The sequence below is a fragment of the Mustela nigripes genome, chromosome 5 (genome assembly GCF_022355385.1).
Source record: "Mustela nigripes isolate SB6536 chromosome 5, MUSNIG.SB6536, whole genome shotgun sequence".
NCBI lineage: Eukaryota > Metazoa > Chordata > Mammalia > Carnivora > Mustelidae > Mustela > Mustela nigripes.
Window position 1 is genome coordinate 23,461,504 of NC_081561.1, and position 19,955 is coordinate 23,481,458.

The 19,955-nt window shown below is 41.9% G+C and overlaps 1 protein-coding gene across 8 annotated transcripts in view; it reads right to left on the reverse strand.

Annotated features, from left to right (window-relative positions):
• CARMIL1 (capping protein regulator and myosin 1 linker 1) overlaps positions 1-19,955 on the reverse strand; it is a 298,433-nt gene that overhangs the window by 55,701 nt on the left and 222,777 nt on the right. For all 8 annotated transcript variants that reach the window (XM_059399579.1, XM_059399577.1, XM_059399578.1 and 5 more), the window contains exons 27-29: positions 7,835-8,010; positions 4,269-4,356; positions 1,879-2,028 (exon numbers count right to left, since the gene is read on the reverse strand). In XM_059399579.1, the coding sequence (XP_059255562.1) occupies positions 1,879-2,028; positions 4,269-4,356; positions 7,835-8,010 (414 nt within the window). The remainder of the gene's footprint in view (positions 1-1,878; positions 2,029-4,268; positions 4,357-7,834; positions 8,011-19,955) is intronic.

Consider the following 19,955-nt stretch of genomic DNA (forward strand, 5'->3'; position numbering starts at 1 on the left):
TTTTTTTAAAGATCTTATTTATTTATTTGACAGACAGAGATCACAAGCAGACAGAGAGGCAGGCAAAGAGAGAGGGGAGAAAGCAGGCTCCCCGCTGAGCAGAGAACCCGACACGGGACTCGATCCCAGGACCCTGGGATCATGACCTGAGCCGAAGGCAGCGGCTTAACACACTGAGCCACCCAGGTGCCCCTCTTTTTTTTTTTTTTTAAAGATTTTATTTATTTGACAGTAAGAGATCATAGGTAGACAGAGAGAGGAAGGGAAGCAGGCTCCCTGCTGAGCAGAGAGCCCGATGCGGGGCTCAATCCTAGGACCTTGGGATCAAGACCTGAGCTAAAGGCAGAGGCTTTAACCCACTGAGCCACCCAGGCACCCCTGTATTTCTAGCTTTCTTTGTAAGCTTCCTTGTATATATATGATAGGGTTTTATCTGGAGGATTCTCAATTATTTTATTTACAGACTTTAACACATAACAATGGCTTATAAATACTCAAAGCATGATCTCTTCTTCTGGACTAGAAAAATAATAGCAGGCACATCAAGTCCTTGGTTTTAAAAGTTGAAAATAAATATCATTCCTCACAATGGCTTAATCTAAAAATTACTAGAATTATTAGCTGATGTAGAAACATTTGGGCAAAAAAGTGGCCGAGATACTGTCTCAGCGGCACCTCTCAGATTATGAGGAATTCCTAAAAACATGAATTATTTTAGTGAAACATAAAAATATCGAGAGGCACATACAACTGTTTTTAATGGTAAAGTAAGAAGTTAACTATACTACTAATACAAAATTCTAAAATAATGAAATATGAAGTTAAGTAAAATTATCCTCAGAGGGGAAAAAAGAAACCAAACCTATCAACACGCTGAACACTCCAGGTATGTGGCCAGATGCATATGCGACATGAAATCCAGAAAGTGATTTAGGAATCAAGGCCTACTGCTGGGTGAGCCCTTGATGTACATTCCATCCTCGAAAGCACAGGAAGTCAAGGGAACTAACCGGAAATGCAAATTTAACGCAACACCGTAAAACTGGGTAAATTAAAAACAGAAAAAAGCACCAGAGGGGAGAAAAATGATAGGACCAAGACAGAAACTGTCATCCTACATATTTCGTGTGTGTGTGGGGGGGGGGGGGAGTCCTCCCCACCTTTTTAATGGGTTAATTGAAAATATTTTGTCACAAATGACCTTCAGAAGTTAAATAATCCATTTCTCCTAATGAAGTTAGGAATTTTTTCCCACTGCAGCCACAGGCACAGATCCAGGTTGTATGCTCACTGAAACTTCCAGAACTTTTCCTTGGGAAGGGGGTATGGGGGTACTTTTTAAGAAACAATAACAAAAAAAATCCCCCCAAAAAATGAGCAAAGGAAAAAAAGAGAGAGAGACAAACCAAGGAAGACAAACCAAGACCAACCAACCTATTCTCTTCACTCTAGAGAACACCCTGATGGTCACCGGCGGGGGGGCGGGGGGGGACCATGGGGACAGGGATGAAGGAGGACACCTGTCGGGCTGTGCGCTGGGGGATGCAGGGAAGTGGTGAATCACTGTATTGTACACCCGAAACTGATATTACGCTGTATGTTGATTACACTGGAATACAGACTAGAATAAGATGAAACAAAGTGAAGTTTTACGAACTTAAAAATCCAAAATAAGGTACAAGCCTTTAGCGGGGACCTGATGCTTCAGCTTCATTAACGGTCTCTGTAAGCAACACGTTTCTGAAAGAAGGCTCTCTGGCGGGGAGTTCTGTTTGGGTCTGGTTTGTAATGGTGAGAGCTTTAAAAAAGAACAACAAAAAAACTGTAGCAAAGCCCTGTGGCGATGGGGTGACGGCGTCACCGGAGGACGCGTCTTACCATACAAGTATCCAGATCTTCCAAACGCTCCATCTCCGTGAGCTCCTCCTCCATGACCACCGAGCGCTTTGCCGGCTTCTCCTCGGCCAGCTCGAGCTCTAAGGTCTCTGGCTGAGCGAGGGTCTTGCCGCGTCTGCTGAAATGGTCCGCCTGGGAGAGTGGAGGAGAGCCAGCACCAGAGGCAAGGGAAGAGCGTGTTAGCAGAGCTCTGGGGGACCCTTCCACAAGGGGGCGCGGCGAGGGACTCCCTCTGCCTGCGGCCAATGACAACGCTTAATGCATTCACCCTAAAATGACTTACCTCTTCGCACCTTTGGAGGGTGGGTTGTCTTAGGCCAGAAATTTAAAAACCTCCTTTAGTAAAAGACCAAGAACACTTGGTCTAAAAGAAAATAAGGACGGTTCTTTTTATTAATTTTATTTCACCGTTCCTCTGAAATAACTTCTTTCTCCATCTAGTGCATTAACAGTATCTAATGAGGGGAAATAAAATGATTCCAACCTTTCCTGTTTTTAAAGGGCTGAAAGGAAGGAAATCGCTAACAAAACTGCAATTGTGTCCAGCTTTCATTGTTTTCAGGTAGTGAATATTGTATGTGATAGGATTTATTAATTCCCACTGTTAGGCTTTAGGTAAACCTAAAAACATTAATGATAAGAGGTAGAATAAACGGGGCTGACATTAATAAACTCAAGTGGCGGGCTGATTCATCACCAGGAACTTTGATTTAATTCTTTGGAAACGACGAGAACCAGTTGACAATACCGTGAACCTCTGGCTACGCTTCTAAACTTAAACTGGGGAATATATTAGCGTCAATGGAATGTCTTTGAAAACAAAATTTCATTTTTTAGATACTATTCCTCTCACACAGCAGTTAACCTCTCCTCTTACAATCCAAATCAGAATACTAAAGTTCAATACATAAGTGCACCCACACAATTCTTTTTTAAATTGTTAAAAAAAATTTTTTTTAAAGTATACGTTTTGAGTAAATTCTTCAAAGAAAGATAAATGCAAAAAAGGTGAACAATTTAGCCATCCGGTGTGGCGCTTGTGGGCAGACATGTTGATTCAATATCAAGGGGGAATTCTGAGGGAACCCTGAAGCTGTGGGTTATCGAGCAAGTTCCCATAAAGGATGCTCCATTGATTTTGTTTCTGCTTATTTAAAAAAAGGAAAAGTCTGACTTGGGAGCTCTAAACATTAACACAGCTCTTTCCTGTGCCGTAAACGAGAAGCTAGTGCTTCTTAAAACCTTTGGGGTGATGAACCAGTTTTTAATATCTCCGGTTTGCCATATACCGACATATGGGAAAAATACAATAAACATGAAGCTTTGGAGAAATAACATGTGTTTGCGTTTGTGGCCATCTCCAACTGCTCTAGAAACTTCTCCGTGTTTCCTCTTGGTTGCTGACCTGACCTTGTTGGGAACGGGTGCCGGGTGGTGAGTCAGCCAGCTCTAGCTCCTCCCAGGCATGAGACGCCTGTCCTACCTTCTCGGTTTTAGAGGATGGCCTACGTATTTTTCTGAAATAGTCATGATGTCTGCCTCACGGAGAAGTGGTTACGTTTTTCTCATTGTGGGGTTCACTGGCATCACGAACAACTCAATGCCATAAACCCCGGCCATCTCCAGCCTGCACAGTTAACTTGAAATCTTTCTCTGGGGAAAATGTCAAGACTTGATTGAGAGATCTGTACCCACATCGCATTGCTAAAATGTTTGCGACATGAGACAGAAGGAGTAATAAAACCTCCATCGATGCCTCAGGGGACTTCCTGAAGTTGAAAACACATGACATTCCTGATATATTTTATATATGCAGTGATATTGGAAGTCTTCTACCTTGATAAAGCCAGTCTCTAGACAAAAGAAATTTCTTTCTTTACCTCAGTTATATCCAAGAGGCCTGGCTGGGCACGCAGCCACCAATCCCTAGAATGTGTCCACTTGACTCTGGCCTTTCTTTGGACTCTACATATCTCCTTCCCCTCACCCCATGTTTTCAGGAATAGTCCATTCTCTGATGTGAGTCGGAGAGCAACAAAATATGCATACAAATGTTAAATGACCTAAAATATCTTAATTTTAGATCTCAGTCTCAGTAATATTTCTAAGCAAAACTTTGATCTGCATTATAAATGCATGACAAAATTTCTCAATACCATCACTTTTCTGTGCCCTTCCATTCCTTCTGGAGAGATTCTAACAAGTTCTAGAATTGTCTAGAAGCAATGTCAGAGAGGAAAAGTAGGATCGTGGCCCAGAAACCTGCAGAGGAGTAAGATGTGGGAAAGAAGCTGCCTCCCCAACTCCGAGGCCGCCTGGTGTCTCAGAGGGCCCCAGCCAGAAATCCCACTCCGGATGGGCACAGTACTCACCAGTTTGTGATGGCAGCGTGACAGCGCATCTAGGATTTCGTCCACAATCCGATCAGACAGGAAGGAGGCCACTGTCAGCTTGACCTCACTACGTGAAAGGCAAAAGGACACAGTAGCATTTTAATTTGTGCAAAGAAAAAACATCACCCACCGCTGATGCTATGTCGAGAAGGTCGACTGTGATTCCGCTTCTGTCTTTGAAAACGGAATATCGAACATTTGCACAGGGCTAAGGATTTCCAAAGATGAGCCTTAAACGCCACCATAAACACACAGGTAACAGACCTGCTTGGCCAATTTCAACCTGTCTCCGCGATCTCAAAACTCAAGATGTAGGGGCATAAATGAGAACCATCTGGATAAAGAAAAACTGAATGGGAACCAGATGTACTGTGTGGGCAGGAACAATTCCTCCACTGACATAAAGGAAAACAAACCTGGGCTGGAGAAAATAAGAAAGTCTAGTCTGATCGTTAAACTTGGGTTATTACTGTAATATGCATGTCCCCTGCCTTAAAAAAAAAAATACAAAACATTTTACCAATCCGGTGGTACCACACTGAGCTGCTTCTGCCATACTCCCTGTCTTACTTCGACTGTTAACATATTTACCACTCTCTTGCCTTTTATGAATAGGTTACCAAATGTGCACCTTCAGTGTCCCTCGTCTGACCTTAAGAAGGCATACACTCGACACAAAGTAACCCACTAGTTAGTTTTGGGGTTTTCACTAATAAACAAGCCATGAGGGTCTCCGTCAGAAAGCTGGTACTTTAGTCTGCATTTTAGTTATCTGGTATTCCCAAGAATTCAAATTCCACCTGTTGTCTTTAGTCTGAATAATGCTACCGAAATGCACGTACCCATAAACGGACATGAACGCATGACACAGCTGAAGGGTGAGCTGCAGAGAGACAGACCCATGCTCCCGTATCGCCTCGTGAATTCAGTCTGTTTTTTTATTTTTAAAGATTTTATTTATTTTAAAGAGAGAGAGAGATCACAAGTAGACAGAGAGGCAGGCAGAGAGAGAGGGAAGCAGGCTCCCCACTGAGCAAAGAGCCCAATGCAGGGCTCGATCCCAGGGCCCTGAGATCATGACTGAGCTCAAGACAGAGGCTTAACCCACTGAGCCACCCAGGCGCCCCGAGTCTGCTTTTGAAGTCAAGAATTATTCAAGTTTTTAGAGCAGGGAAAAGAGTTATCAAAATAAAATTATTTAACCCTAAAGCTAAGGTTGAAAGTCTATTTGTGGAACAGGGAAAAACCTTTCTAACCTAAAGGCAGTAATTTGCATTGAGATTATTTTTCTGCCAAGGCAGATTTCGGATGGCAGGGGAAAAACGGAGGCACTAAGTCTTTGATGTCTACATTAGAAATTTTCCTAGGCTAAAGATAAAAGAGCGTTTCTTTAATTCCTGTCTCTGAAACAAGGTCTTGGGAGCTACTGGGCTTATCTAATACTTTACTTTATTATTTCCCAGAGGTGTCTGCTGGTAAGAGTCACCTGGGTCTTATTTTTTTTTTTTAATTTTATTAACTTATTTGAGAGAGAGAGAAAGAATGTGTGTGAGAGAGAGAGCATGAGAAGAAGCATCAGAGGGAGAAGCAGACTCCCCGCTGAGCAGGGAGGCCAATTCGGGACTCGATCCCAGGTCTCCAGGATCATGACCCGAGCCAAAGGCAGTGATCCAACCAACGGAGCCACCCAGGCCCCCTCACCTGGGTCTTACTAAAAATACAGATTACCGGGTCCCACCGCAAACCTGGGGCAGGAGGGGTGGTTTAGGAGAGGAGGGGGACTGGGAATCTAATTTTGACCGGTACTTCCTCCCATTTTTTTAGGCATGTTTGGGAATTTTCTTCCCCATAAAACTAGAGAACCAGTCATTTATTTCGCTCTTTCTCTCCTCCCTTCCATCTGAGTTGGGGAGGGGTGGCTTATCTGTTACAAATTGTAGCACGAAAAAAGATCCTTTAAAATGCACTCAAAAAAAAAAGGCTTCAGGATCGTTCTATCATTTTGTTACTGGAGAATGTGCTTCCTTATTCAACTCCCAAACTGCAGACTTTGAGAAGGAAGGATTCCCCCGAACCTGCGGGCGCACAGCTGTGTCTGCATGTATACACAGGTGGGGGCGTTAGTATTTTCATTGCACATGTGCTCCGAGTACCGCATTATAAAAAGCTGAGCAAGGACTCCATGAACACAGAAGTGATTCACTGACATGAGGAGTTCTAACCTGCTGGTCACTTTCCAGAATGAGCCCATCCTCAAAAGAAGGGACCGTATCTGACAGAATTTGGGACTCCAGTAAAGGTGTCATCTATTGGTAATCCAATCCAGTTGGACAGAAGGTTGGTGGCCAATGCATTTTTTTTCTTCCTTAATACTTCAGGGGCTTCAATAAAAATCCTAAAACTACGGGTTGCAGAAATACTAAGCATACCTAGTCTGGGCTCGAGTCAATAAAATCATTGTTCTATGGGGTCCTGCAAATCTTTGAAAAGGCCTTTCATTGCTCAAGTCTTACTGTTCAGTTGAGTTGACCCTAGAGTTTTTTTTTTTTTTTTTTAGAAACCCCAACACACACACGGGACAGCTGCACCCTAGACCCGAGATGGTCGCGTTGCTGCAGATTCCTCAGTCCTCGAAGTTCGACGATCTACTTTCCATAGCTAAGTTGTAGTCATCGTTGGCTTATTTTAAATCTCATTTTTCTCATAGGTTCTCATTCAGCTACACATTATTCATTCTGTGTTAACGCAATTCCCAATTCTTCAGAGAAGAGTTGGGATTTGTTTTGTTTTGTTGTTGTTGTTTTTAATACACTGAAGTATTCCTACCAAGATCCACAAACAGTTAAGAGAGGACACTTAAAAAATATTTCTAAATTTTGTTTCTAGCCCTCTGACTCCCCAGTGGAGAAACACTGAGAATTCGTGGACTATTATTCAGACCGCGCACCCCCCGCCCCACCCCACAGAGTTTCTAGTGGAAATCAAACACAGTTTGTTTGGTGATCACACCTTCTCAATATTCTTGGGTATCTTCCAAACTTTACCAGGCACAAACCTAGGTCAACACACCAGAGCGGCATCAGCACGTACCCAGTATCCAAACCCACCAAAGAACACAGGGGGCAAATTCGGCCAGGTCTAAGTGGGCCTCCTCGCCTACCTCCAGACTGTGCACTTGCTCCGAACAGCACAGTAGCAGAAAGCAAGCTGCAAGTTAGTAATTTTTTAAAGGTGGAAGATAAGCTTCAGGAGAAGAAAGGGATTACAAACAGGTGCACCCCTCCCCCACCATTAAAAATCAAACACTTAAAAGAGCAGAGAGCTGTAGGCTCCTGAGTAAGGCAGGCCTATCTGTGGTCATCTTGTTTTGGAAATGTATAAACCTGGGCGTTCCTGCACAGCTCCGTTTATATACAATTACTGCCCCTGAGACATGCCGAACACACTGTACCTGGTGATAGCCAACAGTAACTAGTGTCCCCGGCTGCCTCGACTGCGTTCCCTGGAGCCGCAGAGCCTCGGTTTCTTAAACGTCATAAACCTACCTAATTTTGTTGAGGATATCGATTCCAGACTGCTCCAACAGGACATTTTTCACAAAAGTCCGTGGAATGGAAATCTTTTCAGTGCTGGCGTGAATCAAGTCTTGTCGAATGTGGGCTTTCTTCATCACATTGGGACAAAGGTCCTCGGCAGCATCGACCATGGACTCCAGCAACACCTGTAACGCAATGCAGTGGAGGGGAGAGGTGACGTCAGAGCACAGGGCTGGGGGAGAGGTGACGTCAGAACACGGGGTTGGGGAGAGGTGACGTCAGAGCATGGGAGTAGGGCAGAAAGCTGAGAGCTGGTTATACCGAACCCTGAGCCCTCCCAGAACAGGGACACAGAGTCTCGGAGCACGACCAAGAATTCTGAGCTGCTCTTGGGGCACCAGTGCTGGCTGGCTGATCGCTGGATTTATCGCTTTAAATCACCGGAAGCCCCAGCCGAGCTTTGGGCTGGCATTTGAAGGGTCACGGTGTGACGGCTGCTTGTAACACCAAAGCACTCAGAAGAAGATGAAAGAAGACATGTATCAAGCCTTTATACACCAACTTACCGGTAGCACCGGACTATTCTCTCTGCTGCTAGAAAAGAAAGTGCCAGATACCCCTGGAACATATATCAAGCGTGAACTCTTGCATGATTTTACAAATCACAGAAACCCCAAATCGAACCCTTCAACAGCTCTGTCAAAACATAGGTGGTGAAAAACCCACCGATGTATGCTTTTAAAAGGAAAGCTTTAATGTTCAGTAAAGTTATAATTGTTACAAGACACAGCATGAATGACAAGACAAAAACATTTAGCGGGCACTTGACAGAGAACAATCAAAACTCTGGAGTTTGCAAAATGTTTCTGCACCTTTTATCCTTCTGACACCTGTGAGATGGGGGAGGAGGTGCTTTTCATGTAATCACCATTTTGAAGCTGAAGAACGTGAGCGGGGGAAGTTAGACCATTTGCGGGAGTTAGAGGATACGGCTGGGAGTGTGGACAAGGGCACAAAACGCACTAGCGTGAGACCGAGATCTGAGTCCTCATGGAGGGACACTGGCTGTTGCTGATTTCTCCATTTTAATTTCCTCCTGTATAAAATGGCAAATAAAATAGTTCTTGCTTCCTGAGATTACTGACGATAAAATAACATTACAACACTTGAAGTGTTCAGCGTGGTGCCCAGCCCGTGATAAAAATTCAGCCCGTCACAGGTCATATTAGGAATGTTTCCAAGGATGCTACTTTCAACAGTAAGATCTCAGTGTAGGGAAGCCAGCTTGATCCCGTCACTAGACAGGGAGAACAAGGAGGAATGAAGCCTGTTACGGGCAGACCGGTCCCGTGCTCTGTCAGCTCACGTATTCACATACAGGCCCCCACCTACTAGTAACACCCCTCATTCTGCTGCGGGATGAGCAGTAGAGCAGCAGGATGTGTATAAAGATCTTCTGGAAAACCGGGGAGGACGGGGAGGAGGCAGCTACCTGAGAAATTTCCAAAAGCAATTCATCTTCTGACAGCACTCTGGCCCTATTATAACGCTAATTACTGATTTCACAAATCATTTCAAGAAGGCTGCAAGCAATGCAAATACATCGGTTTAAAACAAATTACTTTCCTCTTTGGCATGAGAATAAACAGACTCTGGTCCAGACTGTGTGGCATCCAGTACTCTGATCAGAAAAACCTCGGGAACCAGCATGCTATTGGGATTCTGTTAAGTTCATCCATATGCTTGTGACCTTCAGAAAGGTTCCTTCTGCATGACAGCGCAAATTTAGCTAGAATGAATCTCACACCTAGAGGGGAGGCCTGGCCTCCAGTGTAGACCCTGACATGAAATTTCTGTGGAATGCAGATCTCTGCATTCTCGCTACAAATTCATTTCTCTGGCCTCTTTCTGCTTTCCAAATTGATAAATGCATGACTTCAACCCTATACAAAGCAATTTCAGCCTGCCCTTGGCACTCAACTCAACAGAGGCTTTGGACTGAGTCCCTACCACCCCCTGTAGCCCACCACTGACCAACACGAGAATACTGTATTATCCCACCGAAGAATATCATCCATGGTAGCCTTTGACCCATATAATAACCTTCTAAGTGAAGGCTGGTTTTCACAAACCCATTTTATAGCTAAGGAAATCGGGTCTTGGAGAATAGTAGCGACTTGCTTGAGCTCACTTAGCTGGTTAACGGAACAGGTGAGATGGGGTCTCGGATCTTCAGTTTGCTATGCCAGGGACCCGCTTCTAGTGCCCGTGCCCATTGTTCTGAGGAGCCTCCCTTTCCTCTCTCTTTATAACTTACAATTTTCATCCCTGTTCCCTTGGGTCAATGGTACCCAAGGCTTCCATGGTAGACATTCTGGTCATGGGCTTGGTAGAAAGGGGAGAAAAAATTACAATAGAGCCTCTGACCACTTCTTGGTATCCAGCCCCCAGCTCAGATTCTAGAACAGAAGCTCCTTCCAAGTACCATGGCTTCCGCACACCAAACCATGTTCTCCAACACCCAACCTTCCCACAGTTTCAAATAACTACCTACATTCCAATGATTCTCAATCAAATGTTTATGTACAACCACCTACATAATCCAGAACATACATATACGTACATACAATGCAGTCTAAACATTTCACCTGCATTTTCTACCATGAATAGGTCAGTTGTAACACACTTCATCCCCCCCTCACCCTCCACTAAACAGTAACTACAACAGCAAAATCCACCAGTTCACAAAGTTTTTATTGTGATGGTACCAGACGAGATCAGAAATTTTAGTCTTCAACCCTGTCCACCACATCTACCTCAAAAACATGTTAAATTTACTCCTATATGCTTCCTCAAAAGCAGAAGTAGGTCAGAAGATTATTCATTAGCACAGAATAGAAATCTCCAAAATATCCAGTAATTGCTCAGCTTGCTAGTTTCATTTCTTGTCCTATTTCTGTATTCCCCTTCTAGCTATTCCCATTCAATTACAGTTGAAGTTTCCCATATGTTGGCCCAGGCTCCATCCCCAGGCTTTGCACACACCATTCTCCTGGCCTGGGATCCTTCTTTCCCTCTCTGTAGCCAAAATAAATGGTCTGTCGTCCTCCATACTCAGCTCAGCTCAAGTATTACCTGTTGAACAGACTTTCTTGCTCTTCTCCCCTTAAGCCCTCTATACCCCAAGCTTTGATGACACTCCTTGGTAACCATACAGCATCTAGTGGAGACTTCAGAAATTAAACGTGTCATAAAACGATCAAGAATGTAGCACCTTGTAACCACTTGGGGGTGTGAAAGAACCCCTCTGAGACTCTCATCCAGAAAAATAAGTATAAAACTTAGCATGTAATTTTAGAAGTTCGTCAAGAGCTAAAGGCACCAGATTGCAGGTATACAACTTGTACCGGATGGCCATTGTGAAACCCTACCCTTTATTGCCTAGCACACTTAAAAAAAAAAAAAAAAAAAAAAATAAATTATTTATTTATTTATTTATTTGCAGACAGAGATCACAAGTAGGCAGAGAGGCAGGCAGAGAGAGGAGGAAGCAGGCTCCCCACAGAGCAGAGAGCCTGATGTGGGGCTCAATCCCAGGATACCGAGATCATGACCTGACCCAAAGGCAGAAGCTTTAACCCACTGAGCCACGCAGGTGCCCCCTTAGCACACTTCTTGAACAGTCTCTAAAAAACCAAAAAATCTTACAAGCCCCGGGACTCACTAAATGTGGGTACTAAACAGTCCATCTTTTCTCTACTAATCTCTCTTTCTGTTGCATTGGTTTGTCTACTTTTGATTACTGTCCTAATTATGATACGTCTTAATATACGCTAGGGTAAGACTGTCAACCATCTTGTTTTTCTTCGTAAGTGTCTGAGCTCTTTTTGAGCACTGCTTTCCCGTATATTCAGAATCAGCTTTGTCAAGTTCTGTTAAAAACCCATTGGAATTTTTACTGAATTGTATCCAATAATAGATGAGTTTGGGAAAAACTGACATCCTGTGATGTCTCTTCTATCCATAAGCCTGACACATATTTTACTTTGTTTTAGACTTTCATGAAAGACCTTCAGTCAAGTTTTATAATTTTTCATCACTGAGGTGTTAAACATCTTTTTTTTTAATTTATTCTTAGGTACCTTAGATTTTTCTGTTGCTATTTAAAAGGTTAATTATTTCTAATGATATTTTTGAACTAGTTTTTGTTGACATATAGAAATGCAATCAATTTTTACATATTGGTGTAGCTCCAGCAACTTTATAGTACTAATCCTAACAATGTACCTGCAGATTCTTTTGGGGTTTCTAGATAGACCATCATAAAATCATAAAATGTACAAATCAGAATAATTTTCCTTCCTTCTTAATCCTTTTAATTTTCATTTCTTTTGCTTGTCATATTGCATTGGCTACAGTCTTTAATATAATGAATAGAAATTATAAAAAACATCTTTGCTTTCTTCCTGATTTTAAAGCAAAGATTTTTATCTTTCCCCCAAATTTATTAAAAAAAAAAAATCCAGACCTACACAAAAGTTGAAAGAGTGAGATAATATTCATATCCTTTTCCTGAAACTTAGCAATTGCTAATAATTAGCAACATATGCTTTTCTCTTTCACTGGATCATTTGAAAGCAAGTTAAAGGCATCAAGACGCTTCCTTCCTAATTTTTAGCTTTAGCTCATTAGTTTCCAGCCTTTCCTCACCTCTGATATTGGCATTTATAACCCATGTATTTCACTCCCTACTAGTTTAACTGAAGTTCAGAGGTTCTTATATTACTATTAAACTTATCATTTAATTCTGAATATTTTCTTATTTAAATCATATTTTTGCCTTTGACCTTTTGGTTATAAGTAATTCTTAGGGGACTCCAGGTGGCTCAGTTGGTGGCTGTTCTACTCTTGATTTCTGCTCAAGTCATGATCTCAGGGTGGTGGGATAGAGCCCCATGTCAGGCTCTGCACTGAGTGTGGAGCCTGTTTAGAGTTCTCTCCCTCTGCCCCTCCCGTGCTTGTATGCATGTGTGCACCCTCTCTCTCTCTCAAATAAATAAATAAAGTAATTTTAAAATCAGTAAACAATTGGATTTTTGCCCAAATTTTGTCTACTAAGTTTTAATTTGTTTGAATTGGGACTAGAGAATATGGTTTTTAAAAAATCATTGCGATGTTCATTATGACCTCCTTAGCATTTTTCATAGATATTCCAGGTATCCTTAAAAGAACTAATATTATTCTGGTCCACTTGATCAGAACTGAGAATTCTGGGGCACCTGGGTAGTTCAGTGGGTTAAATCCTCTGCCTTCGGCTCAGGTCATGATCCCAGGGTCCTGGGATCGAGCCCCACATCGGGCTCTCTGCTCAGCAGGAAGCCTACTTCCCTTCCTCTCTCTGCCTGTTTCTCTGCCTACTTGTGGTGTCTGTCAAATAGATAAATAAAATCTTTAAAAAAAAAAAAAACTAAGAATTCTGTTGCTCCAAAATTCTTTTTTTAGTATTTAAACTGAAATGTTCACTTCCTTAATGCATTATTATTTTCTTTATTCTTTTCTTTTGAAGTATAATTAACAGTATATTAGTTTCAGGTGTACAATATGATGATTCAGCAATTCTATACATTTCTCAGTGCTCAATAAGGTAAGTGTACTCTTAATTTCCTTCACCTGTTTTACCTCCCCCCTCTGGTGACCACCAGTTTGTTCTCTGTATTTAAGGGTTTTTTTTTTCTGTTTATTTTGTATTTCTGTCAATTTGTTTCTTAAATTCTAAATATGAGTGAAATCATATGGTATTTGTATTTTTCTGATTAACTTATTTCACTCAGCATTATACCCTCTAGGTCCAACCCTATTGTGGCAAATGGCAAGATCTTATTCTTCTTTGTGGCTGAGTAATATTCCATTGTATACATATATTATGTCTTCTTTATCCATTCATCTCCTGATGGACACTTGGTCTGCTTCCATATATTGCCCATTGTAAATAATGCTGCAGTAAGCATAGGGGTGGATGTATCTTTTTTTGTTTTCTTTGGGTAAATACCCAGTAGTGGAATTAATGGATGGTATGGTAATTCTATTTTTAACTTTTGAGGAATCCCATACTGTTTTCCATAGTGGCTGCACAGTTTATATTTCCACCAACAGTGCACGAGGGTTCCATTTTCTCCACATACTCACTCATACTTACTTCCTGTCTTTTTATTTTAGCCTTGTGTCAGGTTTAAGATTTGACTTGCATTGTAGGTTTGATTTGCATTTCCAGCATCTTTTCATGTGTCTACTGGCCATCTGTCTGTCTTCTCGGAAAAAATATCTATTTAGGTGCCCTGCCCATTTTAATCAGATTATTTGTTTTTTGGCATTGACTTGTAAAAGTTCTTTACATATTTTGGATATTAACACCTTATCAGATACATCATTTGCAAATATCTTTTCCTATTCAGTACACTGCCTTTTTGTTTTGTTGGTCATTTCCTTTGTAGTACAAAAGCTTTTTATTCTGGTATAATCCCAAAAGTTTAATTTTGCTTTTCTTTTGCCTGAGGAGACATATCTAGAAAAATGTCTCTATGGCTGATCAAAGAAATTTCTGCCTATGCTTTCTTGTAGGAGTTTTACGGTTTCAGGTCTTGACATGTAGGTCTTTAAGCCATTTTGAGTTGATTTTTGTGTGTGTTTTAAGAAAATGGTTCAGTCTCATTCTTTTGCATGTAGCTGTCCAGTTTTCTCAGCACTATTTGTTGAAGAGCCTGTCTTTTCCCTATTGTATATTCTTGCCTCCTTTGTCATAGATTAATTGACCATAAAAGTGTGGGTTTAGTTCTGGACTCTCTATCCTGTTCCATTGATCTGTGTATCTATTTTTGTGCCAGTACCATACTGTTTTGATCTCTATAGATTTTTAGTATATCTTGAAATCTGAGATTGTAATACCTCCAGCTTTGTTCTTCTTTCTGATGACTGTTTTGGCTATCTGGGGTGTTTTGTGGTTCCATGCAAATTTTAGGATTATTTGTTTTAGTTCTGTGAAAAATTTCGTTGGAATTTTTGTGGGGATTGCATTAAATCTGTAAATTGCTTTGGGTAGTATGGACATTTTAAAAATGTTGGTTCTTCTAATCCATGAGCATGGGATAGATTTCCCTTTGTTTATGTCATCCAATATTCTCTATCATTACTTTACTTAAATTTACTTCAATTACTGGTAGTCATTTTCAAAGAGTTCTACCACAATAGTGAATTTGTCAATTTCTCTTTGTAATTGTATCCACTTATTCTAATATACATGGACCCATAGGATTAGACGCATACCTGTTTGAAATTACGTATTTCGGGTAAATTGGATCATTCAATGATCTGTTTTATTTCCAGTGATGCCTCTTCTGTTGTATCACTAGATCTGGAAAGGAGCATTCCTCTGGTGTGGGACTAAATCCTATATTCCAGGATGGTTAGGTTCATTGTCACCTGCCCATCCCCGTGGCTGTGACAAACCAAAATAATCTCAAATACTTCCTGATGCCCCCTAGGTATACAGTATAACCCCTGTTCAGTGCCTCTGTTTCAGTGGTTACATGAGAATTTTAACATGGATACTCTACTTCCTGTCTCAAGCAGCACTGTCCAACAGAACTTCCTGAGATGATCAGAGCGACCAACAGGGAGCCACTAGTCAGACACAGCTATTGAGCACTTCAAACACGGCCAGTGCAACTGAGGAACCGAGCTGGAAGTTTTTAAAATTTGATGTGAGCTAAAATTTAAATGACCACAAGTGGCTAACAGAGAATACATTGGACGATATAGGTCTAATGCAAATGTCTTAAATCTTTTCCAGACCATGACTGGGACCCTAGACTGGTTTTCCTCATTCCTTATTGACTTAACTACTCGCTTCTAATACTTTATTTTTCTTCTTAATTTTATAGCACAAATGGGGCATTACCACTGTTGATTATACTCAGTGTTTCTCTTTGCCCACACTCGGCATTTGCCCTGCTTGTTATTCTTTCTTGCATCTCAGACTCTCTCTGATAATTTTTCCTTTGTCCCAAAGTATATGGTTTTTCTTAAAAAGAATTATTTATTTTAGAGAGACAGTGAGAGGGAGAGGGGGAAAGGGCAGAGGGAGAGAATCCTCGACTCCCCGCTGAATATGGATCCCAATGTGGGGCTCGATCTCATTACCCTGAGATCACACCTGAGCCGCAATCAAAAGTCGGATGCTCAACTGACTGAGCCACCCAGGTGCCCCAAGTATATCCTTCAGGTGTTTATTTAGTATAGTCTAGTTAGAGTAAACATCACAGTTTTTGTTTGGATAAAAATGTTCTCATTTCACCTTTATTCTTAAAAACTAGGTTTTATTGGATATATCATTCTTGGTTTATACTCCATGTTCTCTCAGAAGCATGAAGATATCCTTTTCATTGTCTTTGGCTTCCACCCTCTGTTGATTTGGGAGCTGTCTTGTCGGTCTTAGTATCGGTCTTTTTAAAGTAATATGGTTTTCCCCTCCCTCTGGCTCCTTGCAATGCACTCTCTTTGTTCTCAGTGCTTTTCACTTCCTGTTATGTGGTTCTAGACAATGGATTTGCTTTTATCTATCGGACACGGGTTTCACCCGACTTTCTGAATTCAAAGATTCTGGTTATCAGTGCCTGAAATCCTCAGCCCTCATCTCCTCAACTGTTACCTTTTGCTGTTCTCCCTTTCCTTCTGGAAATCTAAACTAGGCTTATGGTACACTTTCTCACTCTAACCGTGCTTCTTAACTTTTCTTACACAGACTTCCTTTTGTTACTCTATGTTATCCTACCTTCAGACAGTTTGAGTTGAACAGGCAATGCGATCACTGGAAATGCGATCATCAGATTTCACTTTGCCTGTATCTCCCCAATGCTAATTAGGAGGGTATCTCCTAACTGTAAAAATAACTAACAATACTCAGAAAACTTACATAGCATTTGTAAAGTAAGTTGGCAGCTACACCCCCGTATTCTGCTTTGAGCCAACACTTACTGCCATCTACCACCAGCAAACACAACCTCTGCACTTAAGTGCCTGATGTCTTTCATTTGCTTTAAGAAATAAGTAGAGGGATGGGACGCCTGGGTGGCTCAGTGGGTTAAGCCACTGCCTTCAGCTCAGGTCATGATCCCGGGGTCCTGGGATCAAGTCCCGCATGGGGCTCTCTGCTCAGCGGGGAGCCTGCTTCCCTTCATCTCTCTCTCTGCCTGCCTCTCTGCCTGCTTGTGATCTCTCTCTGTCAAATAATTAAATAAAATCTTTTAAAAAAAAAGAAGAAATAAGTAGAGGGAAACAAGAAAATTCAGAGAACCCAAGTGAACACCTGCTAAAATGCCATCAACACCCCTCAGGACTAATTTCCTTAGTAAATCTGAAATTGACCAGTGAAGTATTTCACAGGGTGTTCCGGGAGTGAAATCATGAATTTCCAAGGCCAAAACAAGCACTCTAAAATTTAAGTCCCAAAGGGAAAAATGAAAGTTTCTTTTATGTTAAAACACTCAAATCTCACTTATTCACCTACTATTACTCTAGGAATAAATGTTAGGATCAAAAACAGGGAAAACAGGAAGAGAGTTGTCTTTTAAAAACACCTAAAACAGACCAGCCCAGAGAAAATATCGCCTCTTCTCAATGAAGGAATTTCTCCAAATTTAATTGCTTTCTTCTCCTCCAGATAGTCTGCTGAGAAGGCTGGTTTACCTGGCCATTCTGTTGCTTTTCTGAAAGGGTATTTCTGAAAGATGTCTCAGAGCGCTATTTGAACTTATTATTACCCAATATTCAAAATGTTTACTGCTGACCTTCATGCAGGACAGTGCCTAGACACAGGGGATACACAGCTGAGTGGCTTAAAGAAAGCTGACTTACAGCAAGATCAGGACACAACCTCAGGCCTACTTGTCCCATTTTTTAAAAAACCATTGTAATAAGATCTTAATTTTTACGAAATAATCCACCCACTTTAGCTTCTGCTAGTACAACATACTAATTTTAAAGAACCTGGGAAACAGAGAAAGGGCTTTTTTAAAAAGCTAAAGTAGATACTAGTAATGAAGTAAATAAAGACCACTATGGTTTAGTGAGAAAGTCAATATGGATTATAATGAAAACATTTTTTCCTCCATCGTTTTAAGAAAATCAAGATCTTGAAAGGCTATATACATATACAAATGGTTAGGGTGCCTCAGTGGCTCAGTCAATTGAATGTCCAGCTCTTGATTTGGGCTTAGCTCCTGATCTCAGGGTCATGAGGTTAAGCCCCACCTCAGGCTCTGTGCTCAGCACAGGGTCGCCTGTCCCTCTCTCTCTCTGTTCCTCCCCCTGCTCTTTCTCAACTAAATAAAATCTTAAAAAATAGACAAATGGGTATTTTTTTTTGTTTAAATAGTAAAATGATGTCCACTTGTTAGTAAGTCCGAAGGAAACAGAGAAGACGTGAGCTGCCTAGAGTCTGTTGAAAGAAGTCTATTGTTCCCAGTTCCAAGGAAATTAATGAGTAACATTTAATTAAGAAGCTGTGATTGAAGATTTGCAATGATTCCTGCCAGACATTCCCAAAGGGAAAGGAACTTGGAACTCAAAAGGACTGAGAGTAAAGAAAACAGGCGAGTGGGGACTACAAAAATGGGCCAAGGAGGAGTCGGGGACCTCCGAGAGCCATGAGAACAGAGAGAAGCAGGCTCTGAGGTTCGCGAATAAGGAAGCGCTGATGGAGAACATGCTGATACTGACAAGGGGTCAGAAAGACCCGCCTCAAAAAAATGTGGGGAATGTCTATTTACAGAAAAATATTTTGGGTCCTAAATAGACTGACATTAGTGCAGGCTTTGAACAACTCAAAAGCCTTTTGCTTCAGACCTCCGCCTTCTACTCCCTTCCAAGAAGGAGGCCAGTCAACTAGAACCCCTCGGTGCACAGAGGAGAAGGACACGTGCGATCGGAGACTGCTCGGTCAGAAGCTGTTTGGCAGGGATGTTCCTGATGCAATATTCCACCCTGATGTTTTGGATTTGGGGTGTTTGGTTTGGTTTGGTTTGGTTTAACTGAAGTTTTATTTCTCATTCCCATAAAGTCCACCTTAGGACTGTGGGATTCTGCAGAATAGCTTCTCTCCATGCACGGGGCTCAGCATTCCAAACGACTCTCAGTTTCTGGCCCTTTTTTCTGCACGGGCCTCCACGACTGCGCGGGAAGAGCCCAGATGTTTCACGCCGACTTCGACACCAGCCAATTCTCAGTACGTGAGGAGTGCTCACGGAGACTTTAGAGGAAAACATTAGATGATGGATACGAATATACAATTTAGGAAAGAAGAAAAGCCAATAGATAATAAAATTACCTGACTTATACTAGCTATTAAAAACAAAACAAAACAAAACAAAGGCCAAATAAGATTTTTCTACTCCTCTAACCTGACAAATAGGAACAGAAGACTACAGTAGGGTCGGGGAGGGTGTGGCAGTGGGAACACTGGCTGCAGATGTAGATGAAAGTATAAAAGGTCCCATCTGACCTGGAAACGCGCCAGTTACTGGCATTTACCCTACCTGGATTAATTAGAAATCAGACCATAAATAATGGCGGTTGTGAGGTAACAGAAAATATGTATAATGCTCTCCGGCCCCAGTTCCTGAAACCCTTGCAATTTCCTGAGAGAAAACACTAGAAGCATCTTCAGTTCTAAAATCTGGCCTGTGACCCTGATTCCTGACCTAGGCTCCTAAAACCCTCGTAATATCCCAGAGGCTAGAGTGTCTGTTCTAACGAGGTGACGCAGGGTGGGCTTCTGAATGGTTCCTGATTGGGGACTGGTCCCCGAGAGACCAAACACCACACTCAGAAGGTCAGAATTTTCAGCCCTGCTCCCCGTGTGTCTTGAGAAGGAAGAAGGGCTGAAGATGAAACTAACGATCAGTCATGACTACGTGATGAAGCCTCCATAGAACTCTGAAAAGGACACGTTCAGAGAGTTTGCAGAGTGGTGAAGACCTGGAGGTGTGGGAGAAGGGGCGCTCCAGGACAGGTAGCCCCCTCCCCCTGCCCGACGACCTTGCCTGGTACACCTCTTCCCTTGGAGGGTTCGTCTGTA